At 50.5% G+C, this 26,399-nt stretch overlaps 2 protein-coding genes across 2 annotated transcripts in view; both read left to right on the forward strand.

The window, feature by feature from the left end:
* Positions 1 to 359: 359 nt before the first annotated feature.
* On the forward strand, positions 360 to 26,279 carry LOC122691484 (60S ribosomal protein L34-like). Its single transcript, XM_043898031.1, has 3 exons — positions 360 to 371; positions 12,814 to 12,823; positions 25,390 to 26,279. The coding sequence occupies exon 3, from the start codon at positions 25,444 to 25,446 to the stop codon at positions 25,795 to 25,797; it is 354 nt and encodes a 117-aa protein (XP_043753966.1). The 5' UTR covers positions 360 to 371; positions 12,814 to 12,823; positions 25,390 to 25,443; the 3' UTR covers positions 25,798 to 26,279.
* ST3GAL2 (ST3 beta-galactoside alpha-2,3-sialyltransferase 2) overlaps positions 11,277 to 26,399 on the forward strand; it is a 49,241-nt gene continuing 34,118 nt past the window's right edge. Inside the window, exon 1 of the mRNA XM_043898029.1 lies at positions 11,277 to 11,500. The gene's annotated coding sequence lies outside the window, so the exon portion shown is untranslated. The remainder of the gene's footprint in view (positions 11,501 to 26,399) is intronic.

The following is a 26,399-nucleotide window of genomic DNA, read 5'->3' on the forward strand; positions in this document are numbered from 1 at the left end:
GCCACACAGCCAGAAAATGTTAAAAAACAAACAAACAAACAAACACATTTAGTGTGCTTGTTGCTGATGGGGTGTCATTGCTCCCAGGTCTTCTCAGTGGACAGAGACAGAGCTAGGGAAAAACAATGCCTATTTGCATGGGGAACCTCTAGGCTAAGCTATAAAGCATTTCACAAACATGTTAAGGAATCCTATTTTCAGGCCATGCCTGCGGCTTGCAGAAATCTTAGCTCCCCAACCAGGGATTGAACCCACACCCTTGGCAGTGAGAGCTTAAAGTCTCAACCCCTGGGACTGTTAATATACAGTTTCCCTGAGCTGAGCCTTAAGTTTTTACACCAGATCAATGGTCTCCATTGATATTATTGAAAGTACACTTTGAAAAAAGTTGAATACTTTTAAGGTCTGTCAGAGTGCTTCACAAGGTCTCAAGCTCCGAGAAGATAGGGTTCAATTCTTCAATTTCAGTCATTTTCACAGTGCCTACCAGTGTGCTTTGCACATAATATGTAGTACCCTTCTGTGGATAAACCACTTTATCTCACTGAGCTGTCTGCCAACTTAGTTCTGCCAGAGGCTAAGAAATAGTTAATCTGATCAATATTTCTGGAAGGTCTGTTTGGGCCTACAAAAGCCCGTCCTCTATTCTTCAAAAGTCTGTTATCTAGTGAAGTAATGATAACAAAGGGCTTCCCTGCCTGGTTCAGGCGGTAAAGTGTCTGCCTGCAATGCAGGAAACCTGGGTTCAATCCCTGGGTTGGGAAGATCCCCTGGAGAAGGAAATGGCAACCCACTCCAGTATTCTTGCCTGAAGGATCCCATGGACGGAGGAGCCTGGTGGGCTACAGTCCCTGGGGTCGCAAAGAGTCGGACACGACTGAGCGACTTCACTTCACTTCAATGATAACAAAAGGGCTTCCCCAGTGGCTCAGTGGTAAAGAATCCTCCTACAGTGCAGGAGACGTGGGTTCATTCCCTGGATCGGGAAGATCCCCTGGAGGAGGTCACAGCAAACCACTACAGTATTCTTGCTGGGAAAGTCCAGTGGATAGAGGAGCCTGGCGGGCTACAGTCTATAGGGTGGCAAAGTGTCGGAAATAACTGAAGTAAGTGAGCAGGAGTGATAACAATTGACACCATCAATTGAAACTTCCCCAGTTCCATTCATTTAATCTGTAATCTGGATCATCAATATTTCGATCATCTTTAATCTTTTCTCTTACAATGCTTTGACAAATATCCATCTCTATATGTAATTAAGAACAGGTGCAGATAGGATACCTCCTTAGAAATTACTAGGTCAAATTGTGTGTGCATGTGTAATTTGAAGACATTACCAAGTTGCTCTTCACAGAGGCCGTATGGATTTCCAACCACACTGGCAGTGTACGAAAATCCTTGTCCCCCATACTCTTCCCAAGATAGCTATCAAGCTTTTTGATCTTTGCCAATCTGATAGGTGAAAAATGATATCTCAGTGTGGTTGTAATTTGCATTTCTTTTATTATTACAACGAAAATCCTTGTCCCCCATACTCTTCCCAAGATAGCTATCAAGCTTTTTGATCTTTGCCAATCTGATAGGTGAAAAATGATATCTCAGTGTGGTTGTAATTTGCATTTCTTTTATTATTACAAGTGAAACTCAGAAAATAAGTGTCAGGATGTGGAGGAACTGGAATCCTTGTATACTGTTGGTGGGAATATAAAATGGTACAGCCACTATGGAAGACATTATGAGGGTTCCTCAAAAAATTAAAGGCAGAATTATCATATGATCCAGGAATTTCACTTTCGGTATACATCCAAAGGAATTGAAACTGGGAACTCAAAGAGATATTTGTAAACCCGTGTTCATAGCATCTTTGTTCACAATAGCCAAAAGATGGAAACAACCCAAGTGTCCATCAACAGATGAATGGATAAAATGTGGTATATATCAGTGTATACAATAGAATATCATTCAGCCTACAAAAAGAAGGAAATCCGGACGAATGCCCCAACATGGATGAACACTGAGAACATTATGCTAAGTGAAATAAGCCAGGCACAAAAGGACAAATACTGTCTTCATACTTACAAGCTTTGATAGTCAAATTCATAGAGATAGAAAGTAGAATGGTGATTGTCAGAGGCTGGGAGGAGAGGAAAATGTGGGGAGTAATAGCTTGGGTACATAGTTTTAGTTTGGGAAAACCAAAAAATTATGAAGATAAATGGTAGTGTTTATCATACAACAACTTGAATGTACTTAATGCCACTGAACTGTACAATTAAAAATGGCTAAGATGGTAAATTGTATGTTATGTATTTTTTACTACAATTTTTAAAGGATTTTTTTTAATGTGGATCATTTTTAAACTCTTTTATTGAATTTGTTACAATATTGCTCCTGTTTTATTTTTTGGCTTTTTGGCTGTGGGCATGTGGGATCTTAGCTTCTCAAGGAGGGATCAAACGTGCACCCCTTGCATTGGAAGGTGAAGCACCAGGGAAGTCCCTACCATAATTTTTTTTAAAAAGGGTGAAGCTACTCATGTTTTCACATCACAGCTGTTTGTTTCCTTCTCTGTGAACGGTTTGTATTCTTTTTACATGTCCCATTGTTCCTTGGAAATTTTACTGATTTACAGAGCACTTTGTATTAGCCTTTTATACCTGATATAAATTGCAAAATTTTCTTCCACTTTTCTGTTGACTTGGTTTTTGTTGTGGTTTTGGTTTTTAGCTAGGTATGCTGTACACATCTGACTGAACATTAAAAAAACATTTTATAAATTATGAATTAGAAGTTTGGGATTAACATATGTGTGTGTGTGTGTGTGCACACGCGCGCTCAGTTGTGTCGGACTCTTTATGACCCATGGACTGTAGCCTGCCAGGCTCCTCTGTCTATGGAACTTTAAAGGCAAGAATATTGGAGTGGGTTGCCATTTCTTCCTCAACATATACACACTACTATACGTAAAATAGGTAAGCAACAACAACAACAAAAAATAGGTAAGCAACAAAGACCTATTATATAACACAGGGAACTATACTCAATATCGTGTAATAACCTATAATGGAAAAGAATCTGAAAAAAGCCCCCACATGACATTGTACAGGAGAAAGGGATCAAGACCATCCCCAGGAAAAAGAAATGCAAAAAAGCACAATGGCTGTCTGAGGAGGCCTTACAAATAGCTGTGAAAAGAAGAGAAGTGAAAAGCAAAGGAGAAAAGGAAAGATATTCCCATTTGAATGCAGAGTTCCAAAGAACAGCAAGGAGAGACAAGAAAGCCTTCCTCAGTGATCAGTGCACAGAATAGAGGAAAACAATAGAATGGGAAAGACTAGAGATATCTTCAAGAAAATTAGAGATACCAAGGGAACAACCATTTCATGTAAAGATGGTCACAATAAAGGACAGAAATGGTATGGACCTAACAGAAGCAGAAGATATTGAAAAGCGGTGGCAAGAATACACAGAACTGTACAAAAGAGATCTTCATGACCCAGATAATCACGATGGTATGGTCACTCACCTAGAACCAGACATCCTGGAATGTGAAGTCAAGTGGGCCTTAGGAAGCGTAACTACGAATGAAGCTAGTGGAGGTGATGGAATTCCCGTTGAGCTATTTCAAATCCTGAAAGATGATGCTGTGAAAGTGCTGCACTCAATATGCCAGCAAATTTGGAAAACTCAGCAGTGGCCACAGGTCTGGAAAAAGTCAGTCTTCATTCCAATCCCAAAGAAAGGCAATGCCAAGGAATGCTCCAACCACTGCAGAATTGCCCTCACCTCACACTCTAGTAAAGTAATGCTCAAAATTCTCCAAGCCAGGCTTCAGCAATACGTGAACCATGAACTTCCAGATGTTCAAGCTGGATTTAGAAAAGGGAGAGGAACCAGAAATCAAACTGCCAACATCCACTGGATCATCGAAAAAGCAAGAGAGTTCCAGAAAAACATCTATTTCTGCTTTATTGACGATGTCAAAGCCTTTGACTGTGTGGATCACATCAAACTGAAAAATTCTGAAAGAGATGGGAATACCAGACCACCTGACCTGCCTCTTGAGAAATCTGTATGCAGGTCAGGAAGCAACAGTTAGAACTGGACATGGAACAACAGACTGTTTCCAAATAGAGAAAGGATTACATCAAGGCTGTATATTGTCACCCTGCTTATTTAACTTATATGCAGAGTACATTATGAGAAACGCTGGGCTGGATGAAGCGCAAGCTGGAATCAAGATTGCTAGGAGAAATATCAATAACCTCAGATATGCAGATGATACCACTCTTATGGCAGAAAGCAAAGAACTAAAGAGCCTCTTGATGAAAGTGAAAGAGGAGAGTGAAAAAGTTGGCTTAAAACTCAACATTCAGAAAACTAAGATCATGGCATCTGGTCCCATCGCTTCATGGCAAATAGATGGGGAAACAGTGGAAACAGTGGCAGACTTTATTTTGGGGGGCTCCATAATCACTGCAGATGGTGACTGCAGCCATGAAATTAAAGACGCTTGCTCCTTGGAAGAAAAGTTATGACCAACCTAGACAGCATATTAAAAAGCAGAGACATTACTTTGCTGACAAAGGTCCATCTAGTCAAAGCTATGGTTTTTCCAGTAGTTACATATGGAGGTGAGAGTTGGACTATAAAGAAAGCTGAGCACTGAAGAAATGATGCTTTTGAACTGTGGCATTGGAGAAGACTCTTGAGAGTCCCTTGGACTGCAAGGAGATCCAATCAGTTCATCCTAAAGGAAATCAGTCCTGAATATTCATTGGAAGGACTGATGCTGAAGCTGAAGCTCCAATCCTTTGGCCACCTGATGTGAAGAACTGACTCATTGGTAAAGACCCTGATGCTGGGAAAGATTGAGGGCAAGAGGAGAAGGGGATGACAGAGGATGAGATGGTTGGATGGCATCACCGACTTAATGGACATGAGTTTGAGTAAACTCTGGGAGCTGGTGATGGACAGGGAGGCCTGGCGTGCTGCAGTCCATGGGGTCAAAAAGAGTCAGACACGACTGAGCGACTAAACTGAACTGAAGGGGCGAGGTGGTAAAGAATCTGTCTGTCAATGCAGGAGGCACAAGAGATGCAGGTTCAATCCCTGGATTGGAAAGATCCCCTGGAGAAGGAAATGGCAACCTACTCCAGTATTCTTGCCTGGAAAATTCCATGGACAGAGGAGCCTGGTGGGCTACTGTCCCTGGGGTTGCAAAGAGTTGGACACGACTGAGCAGAGCACACACACGTGTGTGCATAACTGAATCACTTTGCTGTACACTTGAAACTGACACATTGTAAATCAACTATACTTCAGTAAAAAAAAATACTTTATTATGTAAACTTTAAATACTGTACATGCAAAAGTAGGAAAAAAAATGTTAAAATGAACTCAAGCGACCGTCTGGTCTCCCAGGTTCAACAATTACCAATTTAGCCAGCCTTGTGTCTATACCTTTACCCCAACCCTGAATTATTTTGAAGCAAACCTCAGACATCATTCCATAAATAAACTTTCAGTATATATCACTAAATGAAGTCTCTTAAGCACACACACACACAACTAACCATAATACCATTAATACACTTAAATGAATAATAATTATTCAATATCCAATGGTTTGTATTCAAACTTCCCCTCTTCTCATGCAATTTTTTTCAGTTTGTTGGAATTAGGAGTCAAACAAAGTCCGTACATTGCAGTTGGTTAATGTAGCTTGTTTTAATTTACAGATTCTCCTCTGTCTTAAATTTTTTTTCAATGGATTCATTGAAGAAATTGTATCATTTGTCCTATACAGTTTCTCACTGAAGTTTTTAGATTGCATCCCCATAGTTTCAAATAAAACATTCCTCTCAAACACCTGTGCTTTCTGTACATTGGTAGTTGTCAGATTTGGGGTGATTTATTTTTTTTCACCACTACTTTCTGCATATTTTACTTCCATCAGGGGTCCATTATCTGTCTTCATATTTCATATTGGTAGCCATTGGTGATTTTTTTTTACTAGATCCAGCGTTAACTTAATATTTGAGCAGATGGTTCTCCAACTGTCCCTATACCATTTATAGAAAAATTCATCTTTCCTCTCCCTTATTTGAAATGTATCTTTACCATATGTCAATTTTTGTGAGTATTTGAGTTTATTTGTAGACTTACAGGTCTATGTTATTGATCTATTACACTATTCTAAAGGTATGTTTATAATATGTTTAATATCCAAGAGGACATTCACTACTTCATACAATTAGTTTTTCAAAAATTTCCTGACTCGTGATTAAAAAAAATTCATGTTTCTTTGCCCATTTGGGCCTCCTCTCTCTCCTTTAGAGTGTATCGTGTACTTGCATAAAACAGACCTCCTTAGGAGATAACCTTCCTTCTTAATCTTGTAAGTGGTCATGATGACACATCACTTGCTTTGTACAACGTGCACATCTGGAGTCTGTAAACTGTCAATATGTCATTTGATGAATAACCTTTTGTCTCAAGAACTTATATAATTTTGCTTTGACCTCTGATGGGCAGAACAGTCCTCAGGTTGGCTCAAAAAGATTTTTCCATGTCTTTCTTAGATTTGACAATTGATCTTTTTTGTTGTTGACACTAATCTTACCTATTATTTTTTCAAATGCATTTTTTAAAAGATATATTTATCCATTGCCTGTGGTGGGTCCTTATTGCAGCGCTCGGGCTCCTCACTGCAGTGGCTTTTTCTCAGGCACGGGCGTTTCAGGAGCTGTGGCTTTCGGGCTGTAGTGTGCTGGCTTAGTAGTTGTGGAGCTCGAGCTTAGCTCCACATGTGGGATCTTCCCTGACGAGGGATCTAATCGATGTCCCCTGCATTGCAAAGCAGATTCTTGCCCACTGGACTACCAGGGAAGCCCTCCAAATGAATTTTTAAAATAAACTGACCTGTTCCTCTTCCTCCCTCTCCAAAAAAACATAACAAATGCTGCTGGTATTTGTACTGTGATCACGTTAAATATACAGATGGACCTGATTTCTTTTTGACAGTCTTTTTATCCAGCATCATTGTATGTTTTGTTTTTTTTTTCTTCGTTTACTCTTTATAGCAACTCTACTAGAAGGGTCTGTTATTATGGCCATTCTGTTGTTATTGCCATTTTACAGATCACAGAACTGTGTAGTTTGCTCTGGGTCACACAAACCATTAGGTGTGGGAGCTGCCACCACCAGGTCAACCAGAAAGCAGGGGAAGGAGGGAGGCACCTCCTCTTTGCATCCTGCTACTTAGTAGCAGTTTGCCTCCAAAGCAAGGGATGGCTCCTCTGTCTCGCCCACTTCCGGTTCCACTGCTTCCCCTGCTGCGGATGCTCACCAGCAAAGGTAGGCTTTTAAGTCAATGAAGCAAATTCAAGTGCTACACCAGGGGTGAGGTTCGCAGTGGATGTGCAGCTGAGGCAGTTGGGGAGGCAGTTGAGGAAAACTCAAGGCAGACTTTGAACAGTCAGGCAGAATTTGGATGGGTGGAGAGGACAGGAAAACAACCCGCAAGAGGAAATGGGTAAAAACCAATCTGATGTCTAACTGGGAGGTGGTTGGGTGCTGATGGGAGCTCCTGTTGGAGTTGAGGGATAGAGAGGTTCTCTGCGCTGCCCATGAAATGACATCGTAATTCTCCCCAGGTAATCTGCTAACAGACATCTGGGTGATGGGTGTAAACTCGAAAAGACTCATTCCCTTCTGCCCGTGAGGGAAAGTCGCCATTGCAGATGCAAAGTCCTTACAGGAAGGGCCTGGCAGCTGGTCTTAGGGGCAGAGCATGGAGTTGTATGTGGATTACTGAGCCCCCTGTAGTCTGTGACAGGCTTCCCAGGTGGCCCAGCGGTTAAGAATCTGCCTGCCAATGCAGGAGATGCAAGAGACGCAGGTTCGATCCCTGGGTTGGGAAGATCCCCTGTAATAGGAAATGGCAACCCACTCCGGTATTCTTGCCTGGAGAATCTCATGGACCGAGTAGCCTGGCGGGCCATGTACAGCCCATGGGGTCGCAAAGAGTCAGACACGACGGAGCACGCAAGCACTATAGTCTGTGACAGGGACACAAATCAAAAAATAAAAAACAGAAAAGCATTCAAGAATTCAACAGAGGGGTCAACATTAATCAGGGTCTGACACCCCTGGTGTCCTCTGGGCTACGTGCCCAAGGACCTAGCGATAACTCACCCTTTGGCCTTTGGTGGATGGGAGGAAGGCTGGAGTCTGGGGACCCAGGGCCCACCACTCATATCCATTTTGTCAAAGATAAAAACATCTTAATAGTTAACTAACAAAAAATCTTAATAATTGAAAAATAAACAAAGCAGGAACTAAAGTGGTAAGGACAGATTTTAACCAATATATTATCGATATACACTGCAACTTGGATTTACACAGAGGTGACTGGGCACTTTACAGGGAGAATGAGAAAGTATGGAGGGAGGTGAGCAGAGAAGTGAAAACTACAAAGGGTTGGTCAGTGTACATGTTGATTAGGTCAGCTGTATCTGTTAGCTGGCAAGCATTGAAGCTAGGATTCTACCCTCCCACAGAGGCCCTATTCTTTCCAGTGATTATATTCCAAAGGAATGGCTTTCAGGTCCTTGAGAAAGATACGTAACACATATACATTTGATGCACACCTTAAAAGGAAAGGAAGAAGTCACAACTGTAAGCCTTTTTAGTAAACGCTCTAAGAAGGGGTGGGGGTGGGGGTAATTACAACTGGTATTGGCTAGAATAAACAGTAAATTTTTGAGCTTTATCAGGCAGGCACTTTAAAGGGGGGATAGAGTCATCCCAGGGATGCGGCCTTGAGATGTTAGAAACTATGTTACAGTGTTTAAGTCTTTTAATGTGGGGGGAGGTTGTGTGTGTTAGTCGCTCAGTTCTCAGTCATGTCCAACTCTTTGTGACCCCATGGACTGTAGCCCACAAGGCTCCTCTCTCCATGGAATTCTCCAGGCAAGGAGACTGGAGTGGGTAGCCATTCCCTTCTCCAGGGGATCTTCCCAACCCAGGGATCGAACCTTGGTCTCCTGCACTGCAGGCAGATTCTTTACTGTCTGAACCACCAAGGAGGAGGGTGGATAAAGTCATCTGTGTTGAAAGTACAGTTTTTTGGTTTTGCCGGGGTGGTTTTGTGGCTGTGCTGTGTGGCATGTGGGATGTGACCTTAGTTCCCTGACTAGGGATTGAACTGCAGTGGACCGACAGAGTCCTAACCAAGAGTATAGTTTTTATAGGCCAAGGTTGAGACATACTGGAGAAGAGGGCCTACAGGAGCCTGGTTAGAGTTTGGTGGAGCAGAGAACTTGATCATCTCACAGCTGAAAGGGTCTGAGATCGTGCCAGAGGGTGAAGGTGACCAAGTTTCCCCTTGGAGTTCTATAGCTCCCAGAACATCAGGATAGCAGGTGGTTAAGGGTCTACCCAGGTAAGGTGTGGTGTGAGAGTCACTTTCAGATACCTGACAAGTCAAGAATCCACCTTCCCACCTCTCAATCCTCCAGCCTGTTATAGGTCATAGAACACCTGGAAGCAGAGGATTCTACGGAGCTGACCCTATCCTAGAGGTTTGAGATCTCAATCCCATAGTTTGGGGAGTAGCACCACACCCAACAAGCTCCCCTTTGAAACAGAAAACCTTATCAGCTTTGAAGAGAATGCTAAGGGCTAAGGACTGGGACATCTTTCAGGCTCATGTGGAAAGTGAATGTCGCTCAGTCATGTCTGACTCTTTGCGACCCCTTGGATTATACAGTCCATGGAATTCTCCAGGCCCGAATACTGGAGTGGGTAGCCTTTCCCTTCTCCAGGGCATCTTCCAAACCCAGGGATCAAATCCAGGTCTCCCGCACTGCAGGTGGATTCTTTACCAGCTGAGCCACATGAAAGTCCAAGAATACTAGATTAGCCCTTCTCCAGGAGATCTTCCCGACCCAGGAATCGAACCAGGGTCTCACGCATTGCAGGCGGATTCTTTACCAACTGAGCTATGAGAGAAGCCCTCAGGTTCATATAATATTTTCCTTTTACTGCATCAACTGATTGATTTATTTAAATTAAAAAGAACTTTTTTTGTGCTAAACTAGCCTGAAACCCCACTTTCTATGGCCTGACTTTTCTGAGGCTCATATTATCCCACAGCAGGCTTGTCCTTGAAGGACAATGCCAGAACTCTAGCCAACAAACGCCAATAGGCGGGGTTCTCAAAGTGGTTCCTCAAACCAGCATCTCCTGACAACGTGTTAGAAAGGAAAACTCTCACAGCCACCCTGGACTTAAACCAACAGCAACGGGAGGGGTGTCGGTCAGCTGTGTCTAAAAAACTCTCCAGGAGAATCTGATAGACGCCTGTTAGAGAACCAGCGACTTACAGGCCTCCCTCTGCCAGAAGGGATAAAGCTTGGAGGGCAACCGGGCGTTCCATTAACAATTTGAGGTAGATCTGGAAACTGGGGAAAGCACGTGTTAAGAGAAGACATAGAAAAATATTTAAAATGGGTAATACCTTGCCCTATGTGTGTACTTTGCCCTAAACAGTTGGGAGCTAAGGGCGTCAGCTAGAAAGAGAGTAGGTGGGACTAGAATTATCAATAGAAGGTCCCCAGGGGGGTGAGCGCTCCAGGAAACCGAGAGACACTCGGCCCCCCTTTTCCAGGTAGGGAAAACCCCACGCCCACGTGGGGTGATCTCTTTTCTCCCGCCTGGGCGCAGCGGCCTCACCGCAGCTCCGGCTTGCGGAGCCCGGGCAGGAAGCCAAGCTAGCCTCAGGTCAAGGCTCTTTCCGCGCGAATGGTAACCGTCCCCAGCGTGAGGCTCTCGGGCTAGAGGCTTCGCCTGCAGCCCTGCGCGGCTGCAGCGGACCACAGCCGTGTGAGAGGCATCCTCCACTGCTGGGCGCCCCCCTCGAGGTCCAGGTATTCAGCCCCGGCACAGCGCGTCGCAGACCCCACATCCTGTCTCGGCCGTCGGTACCCCGGCCTCACGGGGGTGGAAACCTCCCATCCCCCTCCCCACCCGCGCTGTAGATGTCCCGAGCCCCCGGGGGACTACAAAGCCCACAAGCGCGCGGGCTGGCGCGCTGTCTTCTGGGAGTAGTAGTTCCGCATGTCGGGCTCTCCTGGCGGCGCGGCGCGCGCTGGACTCCATTTCCCAGGATGACTAGGCGAGCGGGGGAGGGGGCGGGGCAGGGCCGGAGGATGTGAGTGGGGAGGGGGCCCTCGCCCCCCCGCCCCCCGCCCCCACCCTTCCCTTCCAGTCAGCCTGGGTGGGGGGAGGGGCCGGGCTGAGGCGGCGGCGGCGGCGGCGGCGGCGGCTCGCTCCGGGCGGGCAAGGGCGGGACTGGCCCGCTGCGGGCGGACTGGGGAGCCGCTGAGCTAACGGGTCCGGACGCTGGCGGCGGCGGCGGCGGCTTTCTCTGCATCGGCGGCGGCGGCGGCGGCAGCGGCGAGCATGGCCCGCGCAGCGCCCGGAGCTGACTGAGGTGCGCGGGCGGGCGGGCGGGATGTGAGGCGCCCCGGGCCCCTTGCTGCCACGAACCCCCTCCGCTCGGGCAGCTGGCTCGACCAGCGGCCCAGACCCTCCCGGTCCACCGCGTTAACTTCCCCTGGGTCGGGGCGCTGGGCTCCGCCGTGGGGGCGGTGGTCCTCTTACCCTGGCCTCCCTCCCGGTTGCCCGCCTTCTGCTCCTGCACCTCCAGCCGTTCCCACGCGCGGCTCTTCCACCCCGTGGTGGCAGTCCCCAGCCCCCCAGCCCAGCCCGAGAAGCGCTCCGTGCCCCAGTCCCGACTTCAGCCCACTGCCTAGTTCGCACCCCCAGCCCCGCGCGCGCTTCTGGCCTGTGCACCCCTTGGGGACCCTCGCTCCGCTCCTCCTGGCCACAGGCTGTCTTTGCACCATCAGCAGCTCTCTCCTCTTTTCCCTACCTGGCACTGCCCCCGAGCCATCCACAGTGGCCCAGTTCTCTCTGATGAGACCTAACAGCCTGACCTCCTTCCCACTTCGGAGAAACCAAGGCTTGGCACAGTGAACCAGGAACTTGGCCAAGTCCATGCCCCAGCCCTGTCGGGCTGATCTGAGCCCTTGCCTTGGCATGAAAGAGTCATTTCTTCCCTCAGTCATTCCTCTGTGACTGGACCAAACTTCCCAGTTGCCTGCCGCAGCTCCGTGCTGAGCTCCGTTTAGTCTCCCTTTCCCCGTTCTCCCACTTGTTTCCCCCTCCTCCTTCCTGTATTTAATTTCTGGCCTCCTTTGCCTGTAGAGTCCCCCACCCATCACTCCTTTACTCAAGTTAGCCATTTGATTTCTATTTCTTGCCAACTGCATCCGTCTCCCATCTTGCCTCTTGCTTTACAGCTACAGTGAAACACTGAAGAACAGAGTCTAAGGTGGTGTTGGGGGGAAGGAGAGAGGTGCTGGTGGTGGGAAGGGAGTGGCAGCCTCTTCCAGCTAAAGCTGCCGAGGGGGCTCAGGGCACTCTGGAGTCCCTGCGTCAGTCAGTCCTAGCCAGTGATGCACACTCCCATCTTGTCTTTGGGACAGTTGTCTGGAAGCTGGTTGGTCATTTCTTCCTCTCGTTATGCGTGGTGGACTCCACCATCCCTCAGAGATGGAGGGAACCTCCCACATTGGTGGAGATGGCGGCATAAGAGAAGTCTGGGAGACCACACCCCTAACCCTCATCTTGCTTCTGCTGCTAACTTTGGAGATGGTTGCCGGCAAAAGGAAGGATGCCTGCTAGGTGCCCCCTGAGCTCTTTGTGGAGGAAGATGTAGTGACTGTAGGTGGTGATCTCAAGTTTATTTGTGGTATTCAGGGTTTGAAGGAAAGAGGGAGCCAGGGCTCAGAGAGGTGGTGGAGACTTGCCTGTATCAGTTTTGTGTTTTTTTGGTTTAGTTTTGTTTTATCTTCCTTCGGCAGATTTGCCTATGGGTCATCCCTTCCTAGCCCAGTTTTTAGTTTCCCAGTGGGAAGTTGGGGGAGGGAGGGAAATCTATGAGCCATCATGAAGGCAGGCTCTGGGAGTTCCGTTGGGGTCCTGAATGAGCAATCTTGATCTGAACCAGATGGTTCCCTGCTTCAGCACCCCCTCTCTCATCCCTCCCCCTTGGCTGTGAAGAGGACATCTTTAACCCTGTAACTTGAGAATGGAGGCAGGGAGGCCAGGGGGCCAGCTGTCTGTGTCCGTCTTTATGTCTGCATCTGCGCTCACTGTGTGAGCTTGCCAGGGGCCTGTGGGAGTGACCCTGCTCGGGAGTGCAGTTGCCGTGATGTGCTGTGGCACGCTCACAGCCCTCTAGGAACTTTCCGAGCCCAGACCCCACATGGGGTCAACTTCTCAGCTGCTAAGAACCACTGGTTGTGGCCTCATGGTCCGTTTCCCCACAGGCCAAACCTCTGGACCTGAACGATGCCTCAGGGTGAGGATCACTCTTATTTTGAAAACTGTCTGCAGTTATGAGGAGTCTCAAAGAGAAGCCTGGGGTGGGGAGCGGGTTTCCTTGAATTGGAGTTCTCCCTTGCCAACATGGAAAGAGAAGAGCTGGCGGGGGGAGGAGGAGCTGGCAAGAGGGGTGAGAAGCTGATTCCTTTGCCTTGTTCTATACCCCATCCTGCCTTGTGTATTGGGTACTTGATTTTGACCACCCCTCCCCCCCGCCCCCGCCGGCTGTTAGACTATGGAAGTTCTTCAGATGTGTCCTCGTTTCTGAAATATCACCCCACAGCTCGGTCCTTGGCACAGAGTAGGTGTTCAGTAATCCCCCTGAAGAGCTGTGTAAGGCGCAGTTTGCTGGGCCCCACTCCCAGACGTTTCTGATTCAGGCAGTCTGGGTGTGGCCTGAGATTTTATTTCTGTCCGGCTTCCTGACCATAGCACTTGAGAACCACTGGTTTGGGGCCATGAGAGTTGCCTAGGCGATTAATCCAGGCCCATGTAAGGTCTTCAGGAGGCTGCCTCCCACCTTGTTTCCCCACCCAGGACTGTTCTGGCAGCTTCCTGGGTTGGTCTTTTCCTTCCATTCCCATGCTTTCCAGTGTGGGCTAGATTAATGGTCGGGGTGACTTGTAGGGCCTGAGCTCCCAGTCCCCCGTAACCACATAGCAGACACTGTACTGTGGCCATTTGAAGGAAGGACCCCCACCCCCCACCCCCCACCCCCGGCCAAAGCAGGACGTTCAGGCACCAGGGCTTTGGAAAAGGGGTAGCTGCGAGGACATGGGGAAGCAGACACTGAACCAGGCGCTCCTCTGTCCCGCCCCTCAGACTGAGCGGGTTGGGTGCTGGCCATGGCTGCACGCTGGACAGGGTGCCGGGGACTCTCTGATTGAGACAAACAGGAGGAGCCCCGTACATTGTGCTTTGTCTCCGCCATGCATTTGTTCACCTACTGTTTTTCAGGAGGTTTATAAGGCAGAGGTAGACCCAGGTGGGGTTACTAAGAAACAGAGATGCTCTGTGGGTCACACAACAGGCCCAGGGCTCATGATTTCAATCCGCCGAAAGAGCATCTGCTAACCCAGGAGTTGTGGGTAGCTGGAGTGACAGCTGCTGTTCCCTGAGTGGTTACTCTTAGCCAGTCGCCGGGCTGGATGTTCTTGCATGTCCGCTCGTCACATTCTCACAGCAGCGTTGCAGGGTTAGCATTATTGTCACTCTTTCACAGAGGAAGAACTGAGGCTTACAGAACTTATGAGGCTTGCCCATAAACTCAGCTGGTAAGTGGAGGATGTGGAAGCCAAATGGGGTCTTTCTGACCCCGTGCTCTTTGTCACTCACTGTCTGTCTTGCCCAGAAAACCTGTAATTGGCCTTTGAGTTGTCTGCCCACAAAGCCTAGTGAATTTATTGAGCCTGGAACTCTGCCAGGTGTTGTGGAGGACAGGATGACCAAGTCCCTGTCCACCGGGAGCGGGATAAGACAGGTACTCCAATGTCCACAGTGGGAGGCAGAAGGGGTAGCCAGGGACTTGTGGGTTTAGAGGAGGAGAGGTCATCCCCAAAGAGGGCTCAAAAGAGGACTCTGGGTTGGGCCCTGAAGGGGAAGGCAGAGTTCCAACAGTGCCTGCAGGCCAGGGAGTATACTGGTCAGCAGGGGAAGGAGAGACCATAACGGCGCTTTCAGGGAATTTTCTCTTTTGGTTGGAGCATAGGAGAGGTATTTTAAAAAGAAGTTTGGTTACAAGTAACACCTTGGCTGACTTTGGTAGGAAAGGACTTCATTGGAAGGCTGTGGGAACTCCTAGAATCTGAGGAATGACTCGAGACCCAAGTCCCCTGCAGGGTCTTTTTTAAAAGCAATTATTTGTCTTTTTTTTTTTTTCTAAATAGGTTTTTAAGAAATTATATATTTATTTTATATTTGGTTGTGCTGGATCTCTGTTGCTGCATGCAGGCTTTCTCTAGTTGCCGAGAGCGGGGCTGCTCTCCAGTTGCGGTGCGCAGGCTTCTTCTCACTGCAGTGGCTTCTCTTGTTGTGGAGAACAGGCTCTAGGGCATGCGGGCTTCAGTAGCTGTGGTGCATGGGCTTGGTTGCTCCGTGGCATGTGGAATCTTCCCAGACCAGAGATCAAACCCGTGTACCCTGCATTGGCAGGCGGATTCCTAACCACTGGACCACCAGGGAAGTCCCCCTCCAGGGTCTTGGAGTAGGTATGTCAGGAGCCAAAGGCCAGCCTCTTCAGGGTACCACTGTGGCCAGGATAACTCTGTTCCAGCTGTGCTCTGGGATTTTGTCACCATAGGTTGGGAGTCATATCCCAGAGAGGAGATGTCTGGTTGGCCCAGACTGGGCCATGCCTCCTCCCTTGGCCGGGGAAGGACTGGTGACACAGTAGGCAGTCCCCCCAAACTGTATCGAAAAGTTGGAGTCCCCAGAAGAAGAGGCAGTAGAGATTGCAAGAGATCAGTCCAGCACAGTGTTGTTCAGTGAGGACTTGACTCAGCAGATAGCAGAAAGAGGGCTTGGTTTCGACAAGTTTCTGAGCAGGCAGAGGGCAGGCTGGTAGCAGGGTATGGCTGGGTCATAAAGGGACAAGGAAAGAAGGGAGGGAGGAAATGGAAAACTAGTTAGGGTCCAGGTGAGAAGTAATGAAGACTGGAACTTGGCAGTAAAAATGGAAAGAAGGGACTGATTCTAGAGAACTATGAAAGTAGATATCTTCTGGAATAGACAGTCAGTTGGCTGGGGTTAGACACTTCCTTGCCTGGGTGATGAGGTCAGGTCCTTTAGCTGAAGTGGGGCAGTCAGGAGGAGGAGGAGTTTGCAGGAGATGAAGTGTCCTTGCTTTGGAGGAGCTGTGTGCAGGATGCTGACAGCGCTTCCGGAAGCCTGGTTAGCTTGTTACTCCGGACTCCACGCTGCCTGCCTGAGATTTGGGGCCTCAGCCCTGAGGGGGTGGGGCCCCACCGCCTCAGGGGCCCGGTTCATTCTGAAAGCAACTGGGGCTTTGTGGTCCATGCTCAGCATGCCCGCATCTCTTCTTGTCTCTCCACTTCCGCCAAGGGTGGCCTTCTCCTTCCTCCCCCTTCCCCGTTCTCAGTTTCCGTGCCGCAACTTTCCCCCACCATGTTGTCCCAATATCTGAGCCCTTACCCACTCCAGGAGCTGGCCCAGCTCTTTGGGGACCTCGGTTTTAGATTTTCCCCTCTTTTCTTTAGCAACAAGTTCTCACTATTAGGACTGCTGCTGTTGCTAAGTCGCTTCAGTCGTGTCCGACTCTGTGCGACGCCATAGATGGCAGCCCACCAGGCTCCTCTGTCCCTGGGATTCTCCAGGCAAGAACACTGGAGTGGGTTGCCATTTCCTTCTCCAATGCATGAAAGTGAAAAGTGAAAGTGAAGTCACTCAGTCGTGTTCGACTCTTCGCGACCCCATGGTCTGCAGCCTACCAGGCTCCTCTGTCCATGGGATTTTCCAGGCAAGAGTACTGGAGGGATTGCCATTGCCTTCTCCGAATTATTAGGGCAGATATCTGCAAATGACATTTTGCATGTAGGGGATGTGAACTTTGCCTGCTATCTGAGGAAAACAGTCATTTCCTTCAGTTATGCTGGGCTCACCAGGGACGCCTGTGTGTGTCCCTAAGCAGCCATTCTGGGGCACCTCTTGGTGCTTATTTATAAATCATGATTGTAATTACAGCGTATTGTCAGTCACACTTTCACGTTGCCATTGCAGACCTCTCCTAAGGCTCCAGGGCATAGGCTGGGCTTTGGGCCACCCCAACTTTCTAGCTGAGCACTGGAGAGGTTTCCTACTGCAGGAATGGGAGAAGGACTTCCCAGGTGGTTCAGTGGTTAAGATTCCACTGCAGGGGGGCTCGGGTTTGATCCCTGGTTGAGGAACTAAGATCCCACATGCCACTCAGCCAAAAAATTAAATAACTACATAAAAAGAAAGTGAGGAAGGGAGCAGGGTTCTCTGTGAGGTGGGGCAGAAGGAGTGATGCTGAAGGGCACTTATCCCTGCAGGTTTTCAGAGAGGATCATCTTCCTGGGGTGAAGAGAACTGCCCCCCCCCCCCAGTTATAGCTGTTAGCATTCAAATGAGTGTGTTTTTTTTTAAAATTAATTTATTTTTTATTGAAGGATAATTACTTTACAGAATTTTGCTGTTTTCTTCAAACCTCAACATGAATGAGCCATAGTGGATGTGATATTTTGCCATGCATGATATGAACGCACTGCCTGCTACCCGTGTACAATAAGGTGAACTAGGAACAAGAGAAATCTAGAGACAAATGTAATTTTTCTTTATTTTGCTGTCAGTGCTAAATTTGTGTTGTGAAATAATCATATTAAAACAAAACAACAGTTCTGCTATCAGATGTTGAAAAACATCCTCAAACGCCTTCTTCCTTAAGGGGGATGTGACTGCAAATGAGGAAGCTCAGAGAGGGAAAGAGGTTGATTGGCATCCCCCCACTGGCTGCTGAGGTTGGGGGGAGCGGGTAGCACAGGCTTCTCCTGCCTGGAGGGGCATCTCTTCCTGGTTTGATCACGTTTACCCGTTAGCATCCTTTTTCCTTTTCTCCCCTTCTCTTCTTCTCTAGGCTCAGGGTGGGAAGCAGGAGGGGGACACAGAAAGCAGCTCTGCTTGTGTACAGTTGAGGTGCGAGGCCCATCCTGCTCCCGAAAGGGGGCTTGGGGGACAGAGGAGACCCTGAGGGGTCAGGGCATGACCCAGAGACCCCAGAGAGCAGTCCTTGCCCCTTCCCTCTGAACCCTCCAACTGTGAAGTCCCTGCACAGAGGGCCAGCAACACTCCCCGGGCTGGGCAGGTCTGCAGCCTTCTGAGGGAGAAAATCAGCAAAAAACGCAAATCGCAAATTGGTCTAGAGGGGACTGCTCTGATGAGGGAAAAAATCAACAACTTTTCTGTGTGGTTTAAAGGAATTTGGAGGGGGCGGCGTGGGTAGTGAAAGGGGAAGTTGAGAGGTGGATTGTAGGAAGAGGAACAAGGGAGGGAATTGAGGGCTGGAGTGGGGCGTCCCCCTCCCTGCCCTGTCACCCCACAGCCCCACCCTGCTCCTCCACTCTCTCTCCCTCCTTCCTTCTTTTTTTTTATTGACATATAACTGACATATAACGTTATATTAGTTTCAGGTGTACAACATAACGATTCCACACTTGTATACTCTGCGAAATGTCTACAAATTAGTTAACGATATGTTACCATGCATAGTTACTACCTTCTTCCTTCTTTGTAGGGAGGATCCCTTTGGGTTTGCAAGGGACTCTCCCTGACCTTTGAATAGAGTTCCCCCCAACTGTCAAGTTCAGTTGAAAACAAAATACTCATCGTTTGATGCTGGTGGAGCCAGAGTCAGGAGGAAATGAAAGTCTCTGTGGCCCCTGTGCTGTGTGCTCTGCCCGAGCAAGCGAGCAGGCCGCAGCCAGAAGGACCGAGGCTGTGCCGGAAAGCCGGGGAGGGGTGGGAGCCCGGTCCTGTCTCTCTTGGGTTTTCTCGGGAGCCATCTGAGGCCCAGGCAGCCAGCCGCAAGGGGCTTTCCAGCAGTTGGCCTTCTCTCTGTTCCATCCTGTCCCAGAGGGCTTGCTATCTCCCCGGGCCCATACCTGTGTAGCTTCTGGCCGGTTCCTAGGTCCTCCAGCATGTCTCAGGAGGAGACCCCAAGTGTCACAGGTAGGGGGAGACAGGACAGCTTGAAAGGGGTTAGGAGAGTCACGGGGACTCCTGTTGTGGGCTTCCCAGGTGACTCAGCAGTGAAGAATCTGCTTGCCAATGCAGGAGATATCGGTTTGATCCCTGAATCAGGAAGATTCCCTGGGGAAGGAAATGGCGACCCACTCCGCTGTTCTTGGGTGGGAAATCTCATGGACGGAGGAGCCTGGTGGGCTATAGTCTGTGGAGTCGCAGAGTCGGACTCAGCTTAGAAACTAAACAGCAGCAGGATACTCTGTTCAAGCTCTTCCAATGTAGGGAAGCCAGCGTTGGCACTTCCTTAGGAGGATGCTGTGAAATGGGACTGTGTGACCCAGGGCAAGTTGCTGCCCCTCTCTGGGCCCCAGAGTCGCCTCATCTGTAAATAGAGAATTTAAAGATCTGTTCATGGATTTGCTGTCAAATCGTCCAGTAGGCCGAACAGAGGAGCGCCATATCCTGCGAGGGGGATACTGCTGGGGCCCCAGGATACCACCGCAGGGTCCAGGAGGCGCTGAGAATTGTTCCGACCTTTCTGCTAACCAGTTGGACGTATTGAACATCACCCAGCCTGCTCTGTCCTCTCTGGAGAACTTGGGCTCCTGCAGCCAAGGGAGCTGCCCCCTGCCTCCCGTTGTCCTCATCCCCCTTCCCAAACGTTGCCCTGCCTCTGTCCTGGGCTCAGGCAGAGAAATACCCCTCCGGTCTCTCATCACATCCATCTCTTCCTGTGCTGGCCATTGGTTAGGCTTTGGAGTGACTGTGTTTAGGCTTTCTGTTTCTCTCTGCTCCCAGTCCCCTCACCTCCTCCTGCCTTGGGCTCTGCTTTAGTGAGAATTTGCCCCCAAAGCCAGCTTGGGGGTTGGATCACATGCTGAAGACAGGAGGTGCCGGGTCAGTAGCGCAGACTCTGGGTGGGCCTACTGAGGGTTGAGAACTCGCCTGGAAAGGGGGGCAGGGCAAAAAGACCTTTTAAAGGTTTTTTAGGAGAGCGGAGGATGCGGTGAGGCCAAGCCACATATAACGTGATGCGGAGGCCTGACCTGAAAGGCCAGGGGACCACGGGCAGGGGTAGGCCAGGGTGGGCTGAGCGTAGGGTTTCATTGCCCAGGAAGGAGGGGCAGAATGGGCGGGCTGGCCGACAGGCGGACCCCCGAGACTGCCCTGGCAGGAAGAGAGGCCCTGGCTCCCCGGGCTGGGCTGGTCACACCGGGTTGTGCGCGAGTGTGGGCAGGGTTGTTAATGACTGTTTGTTCTCCGCGGGCTGCAAGGCTGCCAAGGGTCAGTCTGATAAGAGGGAAGAGATAGACTCCTTGAGGTTTATCCTCCCGCCAGCTGCCTCCTTTCAGATGGCCCCAGATACTGACAGGCTATTGTGGCCCTGCTCTCTCCCCTTCCTGACACATACCGCCCCTGGCTGCAGCCCAGCTGGGCTTCCCCTGCCTGGCCTCCAGCTCCCGTTCCCATCTGGGGTCAGATGAAGCCTGCGCTGGGGGAGGGGTCAGTCCTAGAAGGCTGAGCCAGTTCCAAGTCAGCCTGGGATGGGAGAACCCGGGGGTGGCCAGGGCTGTGGACTGAGCAGCCTCTCCTAGACCTGCCTGGTCCATGTTGGCCTCAGGGTTACCCCCAGCTCCACCAGCCAGGCCAAGGGGTCTTGAGGGAGCCCCACCTTTGCCCCAGAGCTTTGGAAGGTCTGGTTCTTTCTCTGAGAGGAATAGAAATGGGGATCTGATGGAATTTGCATTTGGGAAGATCATTTGGCCTTTCTGTGGAGAATGAATTGGTGGGAGGGAGGTCTCTTGAGTAGATTTGGGGCTTTAGCGGTTCAGGGGCTACTGTAGGTGGACGATGGCAGTGCTTCGATAGAGAGGGAGTGGCAGACGTGGAGGAAAGTAGAAAAGGGAGAGATTTAGGTGGGAAACCTCAGATGGACTTTGTAAGAGGTTGGCTGAAGGAGGTTGAAGGAAGGAAGGGGCGTAGATGATTCCCAGGTTTCAGGGTCAGATGGATGATGCCCCTTTGCTGACACTGGGAATACAGAGGGAAGTTCAGGTTTTGGAGGCTTAAAGTGTGGGTGAGTTTGGCATTGTGAGTAGGGTGAGTTTGAGGTACTGTTGGGTACATGCAAGGTATCTCATCAGAGAGGTGGCTGCTAGAAATGAGTGGGATAGATGGATAGAACTCAGGGTAGTGTCTGGCAGCATTTAGAAAAGTCAGACATGACTCTTAGGTTGAGAAACAGATTTGGAAAGGGTTTTTTTCCTCAGATCCATTGCCAGACAAGGAATGGCGCCAAGGGTCCCGACTCCCCGTTGCAGTCCATGTCCAGGTGGTCTTCTCTTGCCCTGATCACTTCAACTGGGTCAGGGCCCAGCCGGGCAGCACCCTCCCCTCCAGTCTTGCTCGTGGTTGGGGGACTTTGGCTGTGAGCAGTCCTGACCCCGGGCCACCCGGAAAGACTGCATACATCAATGGCTCTCCAACCATCTGTGCATCCGGGCAGTGTCCTCAGCTGGAGAAGGGTGTGGGTCCTGGCCAGGGAGTTCCCAGAGTCACCGCTGGGAACCCAGAATCCCTCTGTGCCTGAGGGCCCCTCAGCTGGACAGACTTATCAAGGGCAGGGTTTCAGGGCCAGGTTCAGGGCAGCCCTTTTGCACTACGTGGCAAGTGATACTGTAGTGGTTGTTAAAAATTCTTTTAAATGAAATGGAAAATAGTTGTACATGTGTGCAAGATTGTATCAGTTGGACTTCTTCAATTACAGCAGCCGAAAGCCAACTCTAAAAGTGCTTTGATGAAAGGGAACTGGTTGACTCATACCTGAGGGAATGGCTGGCCACATGCAGGGAAGGGAGGAGCTCAAACAATAGCCGCCTCACCCTGCCTTCTCTGTCAGGACACCTTCCTCGCCCCCCACGTGGTAGAAGGTGTCTGCCAGCAGTGCAGGCCTCTGCCTTCTGAGCATCCCAGCCCAGAACTGCCTCGGGACTCCTGGGTTCACTTGGAATCGGGGCCCTCCCCCAGCCCTGGATCAAGAACTGAGCTGTGCTTAGTCCCTGAGTCGTGTCCGACTCTTTGCGACCCCATGGACTGTAGGCCGCCAGGCCCATCTGTCCATGGGATTCTCCAGGCAGGAATACTGGAGTGGGTTGCCATGCCCTCCTCCAGGGGATCTTCCCAGACCAGGGATCGAACCCAGGCCTCCTGCACTGCAGGCAGATTCTTTACTATCTGAGCCACCAGGGAAGCTGGCTGGCTGTATTTGGTGCTCTGATTGGGCACAGAGATGGAAGTTTGGGAAGAGATGATTCTCCGAAGGAAGATGGGGTTGTTGTCCATTCTAAGGGCATCGTGTACTGAGGCGCAATAAGCAGAGCTGAGTGTGTGTGTCAGAATCACACCGTAGGCAAACTTACAAGGATTTGTTGCCATTTATTCACTCACCTTGTTAAAAACTGAATGCTGGAATGTAGACTGAGACTCAGAATCACAGAGTCACTCCATTTTTAGATCGGGAAGTGGGAGCTGAGAAATTTGCCTAAGATCCTCAAACCACTAGATAGAAGCACTGAGTCCAAGAACCCAGGCCGCCTATCTGAGTTGCAGACAGAGGTTCTTTCCAATAGGAATGGCATCTTTATGGGAGGAGCTCCCTGCTGCAACCCCCGTGCCCTGGCTGCCCATCCATGGAAGTCCTGCATCCCCTGGACTGCAAGATAAAGAGCAGACACAGGCGGCTCATGGCAATGGTCCCTTCCTCGTGGTGGCCCAGGGCCATCCACGTGGTGGCCGGTGTTATGCAGGCCTCTGTCTGGGCTCAGGGGGTCGTTCACTCTGCATGTTCAGCCAGCTCCCTTGGCCCAACTAGGCCTGCCCGAGCCCTGGAGCTGCCCCCACGCTCTCCCGCCTGCCCTGCCTTCTTGGCTCCTGAAGTGCCCACCCTGCCGTGAGTTTCCTGCTGAGACCCTGTAAGGAAGCAGCTCCAGGGCCGCTGCGCTTCCTGGGTGAGTGGGGCGCTTCCTGCTGGACAGGGCCGTGCCCCGCCCTGTCTTCTTGGCTCCTGAAGTGCCCACCCTGCCGTGAGTTTCCTGCTGAGACCCTATAAGGGTGCAGCTCCAGGGCCGCTGCGCTTCCTGGGTGAGTGGGGCGCTTCCTGCTGGACAGGGCCGTGCCCCGCCCTGTCTTCTTGGCTCCTGAAGTGCCCACCCTGCCGTGAGTTTCCTGCTGAGACCCTATAAGGGCGCAGCTCCAGGGCCGCTGCGCTTCCTGGGTGAGTGGGGCGCTTCCTGCTGGACAGGGCCGTGCCCCACCCTGTCTTCTTGGCTCCTGAAGTGCCCACCCTGCCGTGAGTTTCCTGCTGAGACCCTGTAAGGACGCAGCTCCAGGGCCGCTGCGCTTCCTGGGTGAGTGGGGCGCTTCCTGCTGGACAGGGTCGTGCCCTGTCCCCTCCCTTAGAAGACGGTGCTCAGGTCAGCGGTGCCGGTTTCAGCTACAGAGACGATTTTGGCCTCAGTTCGCCCGTCACTTCCCATTTGTGGGGGTACAGAGGTTTGACTCAGCCTGGCAGAGCCAAGAGTGGGGTGTTGTGGAAAGAGCTCTGTGGGGATTCCCTGGCGCTCCAGTGACTTTCACTGCTGAGGACCCAAATGCAATCCCTGATGAGGAGCCGAGCTCCTGCAAGCCGTGTGCTGTGGTCAAAAACAAAGCAGACAAAGCCCCACGGGGTGAGCCCACCACAGACCTAGCAGAATGGCTAGTCTCCTGAGCTGTCGGCCGACCCGGCCTGGCCAGAGCGCTCTGTTGCGCCGCATGCTTGGCTCCCGCAGGCTCTCTGGCCCACCTGTCTCTGTCTGGGGTCCTGTTCTCGGAGATCGGCCAGTCTGGGCCAGGCCTCCTGCTCCCGCAGGCGGGGCCATGGTGTCTGTGCGCGTCCCCGCCCCCTCCCCTCTGTGATGCTGAAACCCAGCGGTACCTCGGGTGTTAGTGCCTTGTAGCTTACAGTCGTCACTCACTGCATCTTGACGGTGACTGTGAGGTAAGCAGGGCGGCAGGTGTCACCATACCCATTTTACAGACAGAAGACCTGAGTACCAGAGAGGTGTGATTTGCCCAGACTCGCCAACTTGCAGATAGAGCCAGTCCTGGAACTGAAGTCCAGAGTCCACTAGGCTAAACTCACAAGCATGTGTTGAAGTGGGGCTGCCTCATCTCACCAGGTGAGGGGCTTGGGAGGAGGCCCTGGGCCCCCCGTCTTCACAGCCCCGGTCACCCGTACAACCCAAGCTCCAGACAGGCACCATCGTGTTGGCCAGCCCCTGGTAACCCCAGGGCACGTAATTAAGTCAGTCAAGAAGTATCCCTCCCTCGGGACTCTCATGGTGGACCCTGGTCTCCCTATTCCTCCTCTCCATGTTCCCCAGAGTTGACACCAGTAATGTCATGATGTCCATGATTACTGGACATCCTGACCAGCAATGTCAGGATGTCATGACGGTTATTATCTTAGCCTGGAGTGTATAACTCAGGCCAAGTCTGGGAGGGTCAGCCACTCTCTGCGGATGGGACTGGGGAGGGCTCCTTGCTTCCCAGCCTGGCTCCCCTCACCCCGGGGCAAGGGGCCCGAGGCAGGGCGAGGGGAAGGCCGCCTTTGCGGTCCTCACGGCAGGGCAGCCGACACTGCCACTTGGCTGAATTGGTAAAGCGGATTACCTGCCTAGCAACCTTGGGGGGGGGGTGGTTCTTTCCCCACAGGGGTCCAGCCTGAGTCACTCACAGTGTATTATCAGCTCCTCAGTGACAAGGACGGTGGCTTAGCTGGAGCCAGGGAGGAATGGAAGCAGGTGTGCACTGGTCTCGACAGTTTCCCAGCCACCTGCTCTCTGCCCCCTGGAGCTGACTGTTAGTGACCCGGGATTGGTGCGGGCACAGGCAGGAGTGCGTCCACGGGGTTGGTGCTGGGGGCGCCTCTGTGGCACTGGGCAGGGCGCAAGCTCAGGGCCTCTGCCTGGATGGCACAGCTCTCCCTTTCTGCTGGAAAGATGACTCTGGAGAACACAGGCTGAGCGAGGGGCCCACCCCTGGGCTTCTCTGCACCTCCAGTCCTGGGGGAGAAAGACGACATTGCTCCCTTTAATCTCCTGGTCCAGGCGTGGATGCAGACACCTCCTTTGGGTTTTCATTAACATAGCTGTCACAGGCTGACCTTTCCAAAAGACATTAATAAATATAAAAGGACTCTTCCGGGGACGGCATCTAGAGGCATTCAGGATGGTGCAGCGTCTGACGTACTGTCATAGGCTGTCCTACAATACAGCCTCTAACAAAACCAGGCTGTCCCGAACCCATGGTAATAGATTTGTTTACTTTTATACCAAGAAGTTTGGGAAAGCACCAAAATCCGCATGTGGTGTGTGCGCAGGCCAACTTAGAGGCGTTCGTGCCGTGAGACCTAAAGTTCTCATGAGGTTGTCTAAAATGAAGAAACACATCAGCCGAGCCTATGGTGGTTCCATGTGTGCTAAATGTGTCCGGGACAGGATCAAGCGCGCTTTCCTTACTGAAGAGCAGAAGAGCGTCGTGAAAGTATTGAAAGCACAAGCACAGAGTCAGAAAACTAAATAAAAAATGAACCATTTTTGAGTAATAAATACAAAAAATAAATATAAAAGGAGAATAAAAGAAAGCTAAAGATAAGGTGTATGAAGAATAAAAACAGTCTGGCTCACAAGGGACAGGTTCCTGGTTTGTTTCCGGGGTTTTTGGGGTACTCTTCCCCACTGGAGATATGCTCCCCTAGCATGGAGCGCACCTCTGCATGCCTTTCTTCCAGAGTCTCTGGTCTCCTAGTGCTGACCTGTCTCCCTGTCTAAGGAGCCCTGGTGCCTATCCTGCCTTGAGTCCTCCCTGGAGCAGGTGGGTCATCTCTTCTCGTTGTTATTCCGTTGCTAAGTTGTGTCTGACTCTTTGCAACCCCAGGGACTAGAGCATGCCAGTCTCCCCCGTCCACTGTCTCCCAGAGTTTGCTCAAAATCCTGTCCATTGAGTCGGTGATGCTACCTAACCATTTCATCCTCTACCTTGTCCTTTTGCCTTCAGTCTTTCCCGGCACCAGAGTCTTTTCCAGAGAGTCAGCTCTTTGCATCAGGTGGCCAAAGCATTGGAGCTTCAGCTTCAGCATCAGTCCTTTCCGGTGCATGTTCAGGGTTGATTTCCTTTGGGGTTGA

This window comes from Cervus elaphus, chromosome 4, assembly GCF_910594005.1.
Source record: "Cervus elaphus chromosome 4, mCerEla1.1, whole genome shotgun sequence".
In the NCBI taxonomy this organism is placed as follows: Eukaryota; Metazoa; Chordata; class Mammalia; order Artiodactyla; family Cervidae; genus Cervus; species Cervus elaphus.